The sequence below is a fragment of the Leptonychotes weddellii genome, chromosome 4 (assembly GCF_054177405.1).
Source record: "Leptonychotes weddellii isolate Sample4059 chromosome 4, ASM5417740v2, whole genome shotgun sequence".
Lineage (NCBI taxonomy): Eukaryota > Metazoa > Chordata > Mammalia > Carnivora > Phocidae > Leptonychotes > Leptonychotes weddellii.
In genome coordinates, this window is record NC_138372.1 from 84981828 (window position 1) to 84996536 (window position 14709).

General features: G+C 44.8%; 1 protein-coding gene across 3 annotated transcripts in view; it reads right to left on the minus strand.

Annotated features, from left to right (window-relative positions):
- The window catches only part of SLC16A4 (solute carrier family 16 member 4), a 28839-nt gene extending 16348 nt beyond the window's left edge, over positions 1 to 12491 (minus strand). For 2 of the 3 annotated variants that reach the window (XM_031027634.2, XM_031027635.2), the window contains exons 1-6: positions 12327 to 12491; positions 11056 to 11154; positions 3357 to 3489; positions 2374 to 2517; positions 2042 to 2203; positions 201 to 686 (exon numbers count right to left, since the gene is read on the minus strand). In XM_031027634.2, coding sequence (XP_030883494.1) covers positions 201 to 686; positions 2042 to 2203; positions 2374 to 2517; positions 3357 to 3489; positions 11056 to 11142 — 1012 coding nt within the window. In that variant the 5' untranslated portion in view covers positions 11143 to 11154; positions 12327 to 12491. Of the gene's footprint in view, positions 1 to 200; positions 687 to 2041; positions 2204 to 2373; positions 2518 to 3356; positions 3490 to 11055; positions 11572 to 12326 lie in introns of those variants that run through there. The other variant, XM_081815635.1, reaches the window with a different exon arrangement.
- Between the last annotated feature and the right edge of the window lie 2218 nt (positions 12492 to 14709).

The following is a 14709-nucleotide window of genomic DNA, read 5'->3' on the forward strand; positions in this document are numbered from 1 at the left end:
TGTGTGCAAGGTGCAGTGACAGAGATCTGTGGAGGGACATGCCTGGTGCTCCTACCAGCCTCAAAAGACTTCCTTTTTTCTGGCCCTCCCATAACTCCTTTTTTTAAAAAATTGTTTTTCTTTAGTTTTTTATAAAATCGAATAAATTTTTGTAAAATTCATTTTCCTTTTGAGCTTGAAGTCAAAGTGCGCTTTCTTACCAGCTACAGAAACGAGGAAGGAGGCATCCATGATGTCAATCCCCAATGTTCTGGCTCTGGCCACCAGGTGAAAAGTAGGGATGAAATATGCCAACTGACTGAGGAGAAAAGACCAGGTAAATATGTAGAAGAAAGGATTTTTTAAAAGGGAGAGGTCACAGAGTTTTTGTTTACAGCTCCATGAAATAGCCTCTTTCTCATAACTGTCCCTGTTAGGCTCGTTGTTGAACTCTCTGTTTTGTGAGACTGTTAAACTTGTACGAGGTTGTCCGGCCTTTTGCAGAGCACTGTCCCTGATGGTGGCTTCTTGTGTCTCATTGCAGGATGACGTTTCTGTCGCACCCACTGCCCCTGGATTACTTGCAGCTAAGCTGCTGCCTTTATTTTTAATATCAGAATTGTTCTTGCTTTTGATATGGATGGGTCTTAGGAGCATACTGGAAGGCACCAAATTCAGTGTGATCCCTGCAAGTAGTATAAGAGCACCTAAATGGGGGAGAGAAAGTGAGAAGTTAGGTTAAAAATGGCCCCTCTCATTTCACAATACTCTGTGTTCTTAGGCTCAGAAGGGGCCCCACCACAGATATATTCAGTCACAGTGCAGTGATTCCTGAAAACACTACTTTGTCCCCTAAATTTAACTGAAGTATCTAAATCTGTTGACTTCATTTTTAGCCCTACACACCACTGTATCCTTGTGAAAACAGGGCGTCCTTTGAAAATAGAAAACCAGAAAGCTGCACCAGGAGATGATGTGGAAGGAGAGAGTGTTATTTGTGCGAGAGGAAGAAAGAATAGTTTTTTGGGGGAGCGTGGGGGGGTGGATATTTGAAGTGTTAGAAAATTACGGTGTGTTTTAAATAGGGATTTAAGATATCCTGAAGTGGGGATATAGATTTAAGGATAGAAAATACAGAATTCTAGAGTTAGATGATGAGAGTCATTCGGAAACTGCCTTAGGAGAGGGGCCAGCCTTTCATCTCATGCCATTTTTAATTTCCTTGAAAGAAGACAGATGCCAGTCTTGCCTTGGAAGCTGAGTAGTTGCTTGGTTTCAGCATGGTCTGACCAAAGCTGTGGGTTGTGTGTGGTGCTTTCAGAGATGGAATTGGCTGTAGATTCTGCTGTCCTGTCTTACGGATTTGCCAGCTGGTTCTGTTTACCATGAAACCACTGGTAGTTTTTCACTTGGGAAAGGAAAGCATCAACTGTAAGGCTCTGTAGGTAGAAACAGGTTTGTATATATTCCTATATATGTACATGTACATATACATATATTTTTCCAGTAATTTAAGATTATTTTAATCCGAATGTTTTAGGTCAGGCACAAAGAAAATCGTGGAGTGAATGGTTTTCATTTCTGAAAAATTTATAGCTGATGGTATATAAAAGATTTAGGAACATAATGCTCTGTTTACGCCCTTCTTTTTCTCGGTCTATTTTAGTGAGTCGGATGAGGTATTTTTTAATGTGGAATTTTTTCTTAAGAGAATATTTGAAAAGTGAGTGCTTTAGCGGTAGAAGAGGAGGAGGGAATCCGTGTGTCCCCAGGAGTATCACTTTCCCTGCAAGGTGTTTTGCCAGCTTCACAGAGTGGCCTCCATCCCCTCAGACCTGAACCGTGTGAAGTCTGAGTTGCTGGGGTGGTCCGTGGCGAAGCCTGCAAGTAGTTCAACATGCCTTCTGCTGTGTTCTCCAAGGAAGGGGAGGCACAGGTTTACGCTACTTTAGAAATCCTGCTTATTTCTTCCTTGGCTCAAAAAGTCTTCACTTCCACTCATTAGAGGGAAAGAGCTGAACATACCTTGTGGAGTTGATGGTTCAGACACAGAATGACTTACCTGTCCAGTCATATAGATCTATCAGGACTTTTGTGAAAGGTGCTATTAGAAACGTCAGTCCCATCCCAGAACGGGCAATAGCTGTAGAAAGAGCTAATCGTTTCTCGAAGTATTTGATAGTTACCACAGCAGCTGCTTGGTACAAGAAAGCAGAACCCAAACCTAAAAAGAAAAACAGTAGCTTGGAATCACATGAAGTGGCTTGGTACCAGATGAGATATTCTCCTGGAACTGAGATAACTTAAGTAGGCCTTTTGGGCCCATGGACAAGACAGTAAAAGGGAAGGTTCCTAGTTCCATCTTTTACAGTCTTATTTTTATCGTGAACTCACCAGGTAAAAGTCCCATAGTCACACAAAGAAAGGGAATGTTAGTAGCCCAGCTGCTGATCAGATATCCACCAGTAACAAGGAAAACCCCAAGAATGGAGGCAGTCTTCTCTCCAATTATGTCACAAGTAATGGCAACCAGGGGACCTCAGAAAAAGGAAGAAAGGCAAGTACAGGTAAATACGCTCTGGCATTTCTTATCTTCTGATGTGCAATTTAAATGAGCAACTGAAGGAAAACAAGAGGACTTGACTTTGGAGTATTGTATAGCCTTTAGAAAGGTGTCTGTATTGGGTTTCATAATATTCCCAGGCCCACACTATTGTGCTTTTTGGAAAAAGAGTTGTTTGTTTTAAAGAGGATTGTAAATAAGCAGGTTTGATAAAACCACAAAACGAGGGGCGCCTGGCTGGCTCAGTCAGAAGAACCCGTGACTCGATCTCAGGGTCATGAGTTCGAGCCCCACGTTGGTGTACAGATTACTTAAATAAGTAAAACCTTAAAAAAAAAAAAAAACCCCACAAAATGAGATTGCACCTAGTTACCTTTGACTAGAACGAAGTTTGATCATTAATCTACCCTATCATGTTTTAGCCCCAAATAGAAGCAAAGGAAGAGGAATTGGTTCTCTGTGTTGTTTTGAATATGCTTAGATGTTGGGCTTAAGAACCCTGTGGTCTGATTTCCCAGAGAGACTGGCTCACTGAACCCGTGTTCAGGCACTGTGAAAGAAACAAGGTGTGAGAAATTGAATCATGGACTTAAATAGTTGGATTCTTAAGCTCTTTTTGAACCCTATTTCTTCTGATTTTGTCAAATCAAGTAGAGGCTAAACACTTCAAGTCTGTAACTTTTCTCAGCTTTACCTATTAATGAATCTGAGTTTTAGCAACGCTTCAGTCTTAAATGACTGACAGATGAATCTTCTTGGGATTGCCCTTTGTGGTGCTTTTCCTTGGACAGCAAGCTTATTGCCAGCTTTATACCTGCAGAAAAACGAAGTGATGACATGATGGATCCAATCCAACCAGTTTGCTCTGAGGTGCTTTCAAATTCTTCTTGGAAAACCACAAAGAAAATTGCAAACGTCTTGACCATCCCCATCACAAACATGTTTACCTAAATCAAAGCAGACCAAAGAGTCCAAGTCAGGTGGTGAATGAGCCATTACAGAGAAGTTTACAGCTGCTCGTTCTTAATGACCCTGCCCCCCCGGCCCCAGGTCACCGGTATTTACCAGTTTGTTGGTTCCACGTTATACATTTTGTATTTTGTGGGGTGGCCATCCTCTTGGAGTGTCTAGGTACTTGACACAAAAGCATCTCCTTTAATCCTCATTCCAAGGCTATGGAATCAATGTTTTTTTTGGAAAGTGAGGTTTAGAGAGATTGAAAGTCGCTCAAGATGGGGGTGCCAGAGGTGAGATTTGAACCCAGATAGACTGACTCCAGACCAGTCACTGTACTGTTCTGTTCGAATCGCATCCCTTAAAGACAGCTAATTGCATTTAACTCTTGTGAGAGAAGCACGTTGGTCCAAAAGATGAATTGTTCCCATCGGTTCTTAGATTAGCTTTGCTTTAACTTTGCTCTTAAACTGAGTGCCCTTCCTCACTTGATATATAAATAGGGAGGCCATATATCGTCCAAATGGAAATACTTGAGGGCGGAAAGGAACACTATTAATTTATGCCAGAACAGCAAGGGTAAACAGGTTAGAGGGTCAGCTTATGGTTGGTTATGTGCCCCATCCTTTTCTTTTGTCCCAACTAACCCTCCTTGCCAGCACCACCATTCTCCCTTCCACTAGGAGGAATATCCTTTTTGAGGTCACGTTTCTTTCTGTGGCATATTAACATTTGTTTCTTAGAATTCCCATTACCCTGGGGGCAGTGAAGAGCAGGGGTCAGCAGGGGGAACCTGAAGGGAGGCCACCGGGCCAGCGTCTGTAGGCACTTAGCACGGGAGCTGCGTGCACTCACTGTCTCCAGGCGCTTTCAAGCTTCCCCTTTTTTTTTCGGTGGCCTTAGCTTTCCAAGGCCACTTTCTCCGCTTTCAACCTGGCCACGCTTCGCTGACCAGCCACAGATCTGGGGCTTCCTTTCACCCATTCCACTTTCTCTGTATTACCCCCCTGTTGTTCACTCATGTCACTCTGTACCTGGTCTGTAGACAATCATTCACTTGAGGTTTAAGTTACCACCCACGTATTCATAATGTCATGGTTACAAGTACTGTTCTGCGGTCAGCCTGTCTTGGCCTGAATCCTGGCTCCACATCCTATGAGAGGTGTGACCTTGGGCAAACACTTCACAGAAGTTAAGCTTTCTTTTTTGTAAAGTGAAGATAAAGGAAATGTTACACTTACAGAACTGAAGATTGAGAAAATTCAGGTAAAGGATAGCACTTAATACTCAAACTGTTAACTGTGATTTTGTTACCTCACGTAACCATTCTGCTTTCTCAAGAGCTTCAGACTCGTTTGTATAACCACCATATCTAACTCAGGTCAACCCATCCAAAATTACTCTTCTTTCCCTTATCCCACACCTAGTCTTTTCATTTCTCCTTTCATTGGGACCATCCACTTGCTCACCCAAGTCAGAGCCTCTCTTTCCCTCAGCCCCCGCGTGCTACATAACCAACAGCTTCCTCCTCAGCCCCCTTCATTTGACTCTTGTTTCAAACTAGTATTAGTTCTTGTCTGGAGTAAGGGACTAAGAACCAGTGGTGCTCCGAGGTTGCAAACGTTGGGCGTGGTGAGAAGGGGGTCCCTTAATGTACTTTTCCCATTTTGATTTGATAGTAGCAACAAAATTGTCCTTATTCAGAGTGAACAATGCCACGGACACCTGCGCTCTACGTTCACAAGTGAAAAAGACATTTTATCAGGCCCTTGTTCAGGCAATTTATAATCCTCCTATTCCTCAGAGTTGCTTCTATCAGGAAATGAAGCTAGAGAGCATAGCAAACCACAGGCGACCCCCACTTGTTTTTCTCAGTTCGGAATGCAGAGTGGTGATTGCAGCCTCTCAGAGCAAGGGACACCACAATGAGGCATCATCATTCTGTAAAATTTCCTTCCCTTTTTTCTGTGGACATGGTTCCATGCTGGTGTCTAGACAGTGCTGTCCTCTCCTTTCTTAGCCACCTGAATTTGGCTAGCTTCTTGTGTCCCCTCCCCCCCCCACCCCAGTTTAGGACCTTTCCTCTCTGGTCTGTCCTTGATGTCTGGGCATAGCAGCAGTGAGTGGATAGGACTTGTCTGTGATAAGTGGGTCTGTGCTTTCCACTGTGTGTCAAGAAAGCCAAGGACACAGCCTTTGCATCAGCTCTGCCTCCCTCCCTTAACTTGTAACCTTCCAACTTTGTTTCTATTTTGACTCCGATATCAAAACTCTTTTTCTCAAGATCTGAATTTTCCCTTAGTTATCCAAGCAGACTAGATACTTCTATATTCTGCTACTTCATTACTTCATCCTGGCTTTCAACTAAGGTAGGTGGGTTTCAGTCCTGTTCCAGAGTCCACCTCAGACATTGTAAATGGGCTCACCCAAAAATAAAAGCCCCTAGAAGTTCTCCTGTGGCTGACCCAGCCCCCTTATTTTCTTAAATATCTTTAAGTATAAAGTATCTTTTTTTTAAAGACAGCTTTTTTTTTTTTTTTTAAGATTTTATTTGTTTATTTGACAGAGAGAGACACAGAGAGAGAGGGAACACAAGCAGGGGGAGGGGGAGAGGGAGAAGCAGACTTCCAGCTGAGCAGGGAGCCCAATGCAGGGCTCGATCCCAGGACCCTGGGATCATGACCTGAGCCGAAGGCAGATGCTTAACGACTGAGCCACCCAGGCGCCCCTAAGTATGAAGTATCTTTAAGAGCACCCCAGACACACACACACACAAACACTCATACACAGTAAGAGCTCCCTCACCAGATCACTCATTAGAATATTGTCTTGGGAAAGGGGGCTGGATCAGCCAAAGGGGCCCCTTTTGAATAGAGAGCATCAGGGTTGGTCAGAAATGATTGGGTAATTGTTGTTTAACAACAACTTCCTTCTACTCTGGGTCTCTCTCTCTCATCACCCCAGCTCTTCCTTCCTGGACTACACAAACTAGAGAACAGTCTGTCAGGTTATCTCTGCCTCCTCACATCCTACCATTGACTGTAGGGACGCTCAGCAAGGCTACCAGAAGCTTCCTTGTTGCTGAACAAACCCCATTGTCAGTTCTGGCATTTCACCTCGAGGCAGCATCTGTTCATCGCCCTTAGCTCCTGGACATTTCTGCCTTTGCTTCTGTGATACTGCATCCCTGCATCTCCCACTGCTTCTTAGTTTCCTCCGTGGGCTACTCGCCGCCCGACCCCTAACATCAGTTTTCTCCAGGCTTCTGCTGAGTTGCTCTTCTCCCCATCCGTGGCGATTTTCCCCATCCAGCCCTTTGGTTCGAGCCAACCAATGTATGCCGATGACGCACAGATTTCAGTACGAGATCCCGTGCTCCACCTGTGCGTGGGCTGCTGAACACATTTCTGCTTACATCACAGGTCCCACGGTCCCTGCCTAGGATTAAGCTATCCAAGCATCTTCAGATGTTCTTCCCTTCTTCTTGTGTCCTCCAACTCAGTGAGTGATGCATTATCCTCCAAGTTGCCCAAGCCAACAACCCAGGACTCCTTGACTCCCTTTTGCCCTGAAACTCTGCTCCTGTCCAAATCTTATAGGTCCATCTCCTCCCTGTTGCACGGACCTGTATTTTCTCCATCCTCACTGCTATTGCTTTAATTTAGGGCCTTTTTTGCTCACCTGGATTATCACAACACCCAACCAGTGGATCTCCATGCTTCCAGGCCTATCCCCTGCCAATCATCATCCACCCTGCAGGCAGAGCTATTTTCCTGAAATGCACATCTGATCCCATCCTTTCCCCTGCTTGCTTTTTTTCATTAGTTCCTCAGCCTCAAGATAAAAACCAGTGTTTTAAACATGCCCCTACAAGGCCCCTACCCATCTCCAATCTCATCATAATCACTTGCTTTATTCATAAGTGTGTCCATCAGTCAGTCAGTTCATCCCTCCATCCATCCTACCCATCCACCAACAGGTATTTATTGAATGCCTACGATGTCCCAGGCTGTTTACTATGAGGAGCTGGTCTTACAATGGTGAGCAAATGGTGGTGAGACATGGTACCTGCCATCATGGGACACTCAGTCCAGTGAGACAGACAGAATACAGAAAAAAACAACAAAACTCATGCAAATATATAGTTACAAAGTGTGGTAAGTTAGAATGAGTCCTTTTTAAAAAACTTACTCTTTTGAGATGCCTGGGTGGCTCAGTCAGTTAAGTGTCTGCCTTTGGCTCAGGTCATGATCCCAGGGTCCTGGGATCAAGCCCCGCATTGAGCCCCTGGGATCAAGCCCCGTAGCCTGCTTCTCCCTCTCCCCTGCTTATGCTCTCTCTTTCTGTCAAATAAATAAAATTTAAAAAAATAATAATAAACTTGGGGTGCCTGGGTGGCTCAGATGGTTAAGCGTCTGCCTTCGGCTCAGGTCATGATTCCAGGGTCCTGGGATCAAGCCCCACGTCGGGCTCCTGGCTTAGCGTGGAGCCTGCTTCTCCCTCTCCCTCTGCCTCCTCCCTGCTCATGCTCGCTCTCTCTCTGTATCTCTGTGTCTCAAATGAATAAATAAAATCTTAAAAATAAATAAATAAATAAACTTTTACTCTTTTTAAAGATTTTATTTTTAAGTAATCTCTACACACAACATGGGGCTCAAACACACAACCCCGTAATCAAGAGTCACATGCTTCACCAACTGAGCCAGCCAGGCATCCCAAGAATGAGCCCTCTTTTTTTTCTTTTAAAGTAGAGCACTCCCAAAGAACATTTTGTTACTGGATATTTCTTTTTTCTTTTCTTTCTTTTTTTAAATTCTTAATAATTGTTGAACAAGGGGCCATGCATTTTTATTTTGCACTGGATCCTGCAAATGATGTAGTCACCCTGCCTGGAGGTTAGAGCTGTTACCACCCCTCTTCTCGGAGGGTGAAGCTGGCCTTGAGAGATTCAATCACTTGTCAGGGGTCCACAGCTACATGACAGAACCAAGATGAGCACTTGAGTGACTTAAACTTCATCCCTGTTTCTTCAGGGTTCTGGCTTCTCCTTGCTCACTCATTTTCCTCTCCCATGCACTTGATTTTTTAAACTCTACTGAAGAGCCTTTCTGTACCACTTATTTATTTATTTATTTATTTATAAAGATTTTATTTATTTGAGAGAGAGAGAGAATGAGAGACAGAGAGCATGAGAGGGAGGAGGGTCAGAGGGAGAAGCAGACTCCCTGCCAAGCAGGGAGCCCGATGCGGGACTCAATCCCGGGACTCCAGGATCATGACCTGAGCCGAAGGCAGTCGCTTAACCAACTGAGCCACCCAGGCGCCCTGTACCACTTATTTATTAACTGGTTAAAACATAATTATTAGGCTGATAATCTGAAAAGAACATTTTATAATAGGCCACAGGATAGACTATAGAACTATTCTGTCCAATACAGTAGCCTGTACATGTGGCTGTTTGAATTTTAATATTAAATGAATTTCAATGTCATTTTAATCAAGTTGGGGGCTAATTCTCATTTAGTGTAATTTTAATTAAGTTGGGTGCTACATCAAAATACACTGGGGCTTCCTTTTTCAAATTAAGCGTGCATGGTTGTATATGGAGGGACACTGGGGTCCCAGGGTGTGAAGTCAGGACTAGGGGAAGGGGTATGGAGTTCACACTTGACTTGAATGTGCCCCTGAGGGTGTTTGTATGAATATATTGCACATTCCAGCACCTTGTTTTGTTTCATTGTTTTACTAAATTACAATGTTTCAGCCCCCCCATCCCCCATAATGTAGTTTCTCAGTTGCACTAGCCACATGCTCCAGGATTTTTTTCACTCATCTTTTTAGAAACTCATCTATTGTAGAAAAATATACTCGTAACTCGTGCAGACAGAAAACCATAATCCTGTAAGTATCCCCATATCCACTGCAATCACTTAGCTGGAGTTAATTGTTAACACTTGAGGACTCAGTATATTCTTTTGTGCTTTCATCAGCAGGGTCGCACCCAGAAAAGTGGAACACTGAACATTGTTTAATAATCTGGCTATTAGGGGCGCCTGGGTGGCTCAGTCAGTTAAGCGTCTGCCTTCGGCTCAGGTCATGATCTCAGGGTCCTGGGATCGAGCCCCGCATCGGGCTCCCTGCTCGGCAGGAAGCCTGCTTCTCCCTCTCCCACTCCCCCTGCTTGTGTTCCCTCTCTCTCTGTCTCTCTCTGTCAAATAAATAAATAAAATCTTTAAAAAAAAATAATAATCTGGCTATTAGGCAGTCTTTCTTACCAGTAACTACATTGGCCAAATAACTTCTCTCCCCAGAGGAGAATGTTGGAAAAGTAAGGGTCGTTACTGGGGAGAAAGGCGGGAGATCTGGAGACCCTCACCAGCGACGCTAGCTCTGCAAAGCCCATGATTTGGGGAGGTGGCCCAAAGTCTGGGAGGGCTCTCAGACTTAGGACATCCTTAGCTTCCTTATTAGTAACATTTCTGGGAGAAAAAAAAAAGTGAGTATACATTCTTTGGTCAGGAAGCTAATGTTTAACAAATAGTCCTCCGGTTAGGAGGTTTGTATTACATAAATCCTGCCTGAGGACCTGGGCCGCTACTTTCCCGTCCTCTGTCAGTAGGGAGGAGGAGGTATGATGTTTTCCCGTTGTCCCCGGTTATGGAGCTCTTGCATCACATTGTGGACTGCAGGATTATTAGTAGTCACCAAGACCCGCAGTCCCATCTTTGTGAGCTTCTTACTGTAGGGTGGAGCAGGGGAGGAAGACAAGAGGGATAGGGTGTCTTCCTGAGTCCATCTCAAAGTTCACTGATCTGGGAACACTTATGCGGAATGTGGAGCTGGTGCTACTGTTACAGACTTGTTTGGGGCACAGCTGGGATGGGACTCACCAGTATTCTAGAATGGCCATGCTGACATTTCACATCACCACTGTCTCACAACAACCTTAAGAGCCTCTAGGAGGATGAGGGAAAGAAGCTAATTAGGAAATGGAGTGCCCAGTCCAGTTGCTTACAGATGGAGAAAAATCAGTCTCCAGTTTCAGAATCCACATACTTCTCTCCCTTTCCAGGCATATCAGAAATGCACACTGGGCCTAATTCTAGCATAAGTTACGGTTGTGAGGCTGGGTTGGGAAGTGGACAGTAGGCAGAACAGAGAGAAAATGTCCCCATCCCCTCTCCCTAGGAGAGAGGGAGGTTGCTGCCATGCGTATGCTGGGCTGAGCTGGGAACCCACCCAACAGCACTTTTTAGCACCTCCCACTGCTACTTCTGGGGTGCTTAAATGTATGATTATCTATGCATCCTAATTGCCATGCAGCCAGGGTGGAGCTGCTGCTGGTGGCTGGAACATTCTGTAGGTTTTGGGACAGCAGCAAGGAGGGGGCTGGAGGGAAACACTTTGTCTTTCACTCAAGGAGGACATTTTCAACTTTCTTCCGAGTTCAGGGTGGGCCACTGACTTTGGCAACTGTTGGCAGTTCCTGGCTTTGCTCTGAGCCTTTCTCCAGAGGAGCTCTCTTTTGGGCAGTAGAAAAGGGGAAAGTAAATTCTTACCAGGAAGAAATGAAATACAATCATCCATCCCCAACCTCCGTCCAGGGCTTTAGTGTAAGGTCGGGCGTTCCCTGCCCTCTGCATCATGATGGTTGGTCTCTGTGACAATACCAAGACAGTTGATTCAGTTGACAAACTGATCTAAACTTTTAAACTTTATTTTTCTCTGTGGTATAAAACCCTTTGTAATTTTTTTTAGCCCACCCCTTTAAAAATGATTTCCTCATTTCTAAATTGTTTACAGGCTCTGATCTCAACCTCAAAAATGCAAGCAGGGCTTTGTACCATCTTGGGGGACTTTTCTGGAGGCCTGCTGCCTAGCTTCACCTGGCAAGTCCAGATGGCTTTGACAGTTATCCTGGGGTATGTCCGTAGTTACAAATAAAGTCAGCCTGACTATGTCTCCCTATCCTTGTTTATTCCATACTCACAATCCAGGCAGAACCATGGGAAAGGTGAGAAAAAGCTAATGAAAAGCCATGATTCGAGGGACATCAAAGCCATCACAGAGATCTGAATGGCATCTGAAAGATGACCACTCTGTTTATTTCAGGCAGGAATTGCAAAGGAATTAACTACAAAGCCTGACCTCACTGTAAGGTGGCCGCTCTTAGCACTGGCCTCCGTGGCCTAGGTCTGCAAGCCACATCCTAGGGGAAGTTGTGCATCACCCTCTGGTCCTCTGGGTGAGCTCCTGACTTTAGAGAAACAAGGAGGGGAGGAGGAGCCTCGGGTTTAGGAATTCCCTTTACAAAGCAATTGCTAAAATGAAAATATTCTAAGGGACTAACTAAATAGATGTGACAACAAAAATGCCATGACTGCGCCTCGACTGAATTCTGGACCAGGAAACAAGTCGTAAAGGACTTTAGGAGATCACTTGGGGAAATCTGAATTCTGGACTTTCTAGTAGACCATGCGGTCGTGGTCTTGTGGTTCTGCTAGGAGCATGTTCTTGGTCTCGGGAGCGGCATGCTAGCAAGCACTCAGGAGCGAGGTATCATAGAACCTATTTTCTCACAAGTGGTTCAGTAAAAAAAAAAAAAAAAAAAAATAGAGAAATAGCAATGAGAAATGTAAATGTCCGGAAGAAAGCATGCGGCATTCTTTATTTCCCTCCGTCAGGTTGGCAGGCAGGCTGTTGCTTCCCGGACAGGGCAGGCTGTCTGGTGAGCAGGCCAGGTGAGGGAGGTGGGGGGCTGGGGGAAGATGCCAGTCATTCAAAACATTGCAGAAAACCAACCCAACACACCGTCCTGTCTTTATTTTACCTTTGATGTGGTCTTCAGCAAAGGAATCCTTCACCGATGAGGCAATCTGGGAAGAAAAAGTATAGGATTGTCGACAAAGTTACTCCTTTTTTTAAGGCATTTCATTCAGCTGCACTGTGAACACAAGCGAGCATTCTAAGTCCGTGCGGTTGGAGTCAATGTGGTTCCTCCTGCCAGTGGACTTTAACTTCCTGAGGGGTGGAGGAAACACTGTGATTTGACATCATCCCAGGCCCTCCCTCCACCCATCCAGACTCAGAAAGTAGAATTTTTCACCATAGGCTCAGAAGCAAGCATCAGAGTAAACCAAGTAGAAAATCCTTTTGGGAACTATGGTTAAGTTAATTCAACAAGGAAGCCCTTACACAGAGGTGGCTCTAAGGCCCAGGGTGGTTTCTGCAAGCAAACCCAAATCTAAGCCCAGTCAATGCCACAAAGGTACCAAATGAAAATGGTAAAGACAACTCATCACAAGGAACTAGGCTTCAAACTATATCAACAACTTCCTTGCTGGGGCGCCGGGCTGGCTCAGTCAGGAGAGCACGTGACTCTTGATCTCAGAGTCCTGAGTTCCAGCCCCATGGCAGGCATAGGGCCTACCGAAAATCAATAAATAAACTATCTTAACAACAACAACAACAAAAACGCCAAAAACTTCCTTGCTTTGCTTCCACCTTTTTCTCTGTGAAAGTCTCTCCCTGAGCTCCTGTCGATGGAGTGCTGCTAAATCCTTCTGACCTGACACTGCCTGATTTGAATAGATTTTTCCTCAAATAAACTCTTAACCTATTTATTTAATATGCTTCAGTTTATCTTTTAACAGTTCTGGTATCAGAAGAGGGAACAAAGGAAGGAGACCTCTGACCACCCCCCCAGGAGCAATGGGCAAGGGACGCAGGTCCCCACCCAGCCCCCGGAGCTTGAGACTTTCTCTGGCCTCTACAGGCTCATGGGCAAGTCCCTCTTAGGTCCTAGCTCCACAGCGTTTGTATTCCACACTGTTGGACTTCATTTAAGCATTTCTTTTTAGGGACTGGGTCCAGAAACTGACTGGGTTCAACTTAAACACTGGCCTGGGTCTGGGGGCAGACTAGGACCAACTTAAACTGGGCTGGGCCCAGTGTGAGGCCTCAGCTGACTAAAATATTGTGTTAAAGCTGAACAAGCAGGTTAACCTTACCAAAGATAATCTTCAATGCCAGTGACCACAGTGGAGGATTTTTAATTTAGGTGAATGTATCCATTTATGCGGTTCCCTTGAGAAAAAAAGGGTCTTAGCCAAACACTCACATTAAAAGGTGAGGGAATATAATTTTTCCTCCTCTGCAATTTCGGGTGACCAGAATGAGACCTCCTGGGACACCCCACTCACTCCAGAGCCTGCAGACGGGATCCTGAGAAAACCGGCAGAAGCCCGCAAAGGGTGAGCATTCCTACCAAAGTTAGCTCTCCTGGATCTCTGTCTGTGGTGCCTGGGCTGTCCCTTCCTTTCCAAATTCAGATTGACAAGCGAAAACCATTTGAGAATTAGATCTTTGAATTGCTGCTCATGAATTTCTGTTTGGGTGCCCACTGGTTATCAATCCTTTTTTTCCTGGAGACAGCTATTGCTTTCCCCTTTGTCTCATTTTGTGTCATGAGAACGTGGCTTGGCTTTTCTGCCTGTCGGGACACACAGGTTATTAGTTCTTGCAAGTGCAGGCAGCTCAACGGTAGGGTTGGAGGCCCTAAAACTATGGCTGGACAGAAATATGGGTTGCATCCCCATATGCAGCTAGTGTCCTCCCAGCCATGCTCAGCCATCAGGGGGATTGTCGAAGTCTCCTTTTGGGTTCTCTTTGGGAGTAACTCAGGGTCTCAGGAGGTAATATCTCTTGCACCCTCCTTGGGGGCACCTCTTCTGTCCATGGTTAAGTCATAAAAGGTTTGTTAGTTTGGGTTTTGAGTCATCTGATAGGGATACCTCTGGTTTAAAAGAAGAAGAAAAATTTTTACTGTTCATCCAGCTAAGAAGTATTAATAAGATATTTGAAAGGATGTTTAGTGAGCTCTGTGGTCAGAAGTCGGCCGGATTGGAAGCTGATATTCAGAGCCTGATAAGAACTTTTAAAAAGGCCTTTTTCCCTAAACTAAAGTGAAACTATGTACCTAAAGGGAAAGAAAAACATTCCCAAACCACTGTGAAAGGATTTACTAAGTCATAAAGGAACACAGCTCTTAATCTTAGGAGCGTGAGAATCTTAATTTCCATCTTAGTTGAAATCCCCGTAATGGGGGCACCTGGGTGGCTCAATTCGTTAAGGGTCTGCCTTCAGCTCAGGTCATGATCCCAGGACCCTGAGATTGAGTCCCGCATCAGGCTCCATGCTCAGCGCGGAGCCTG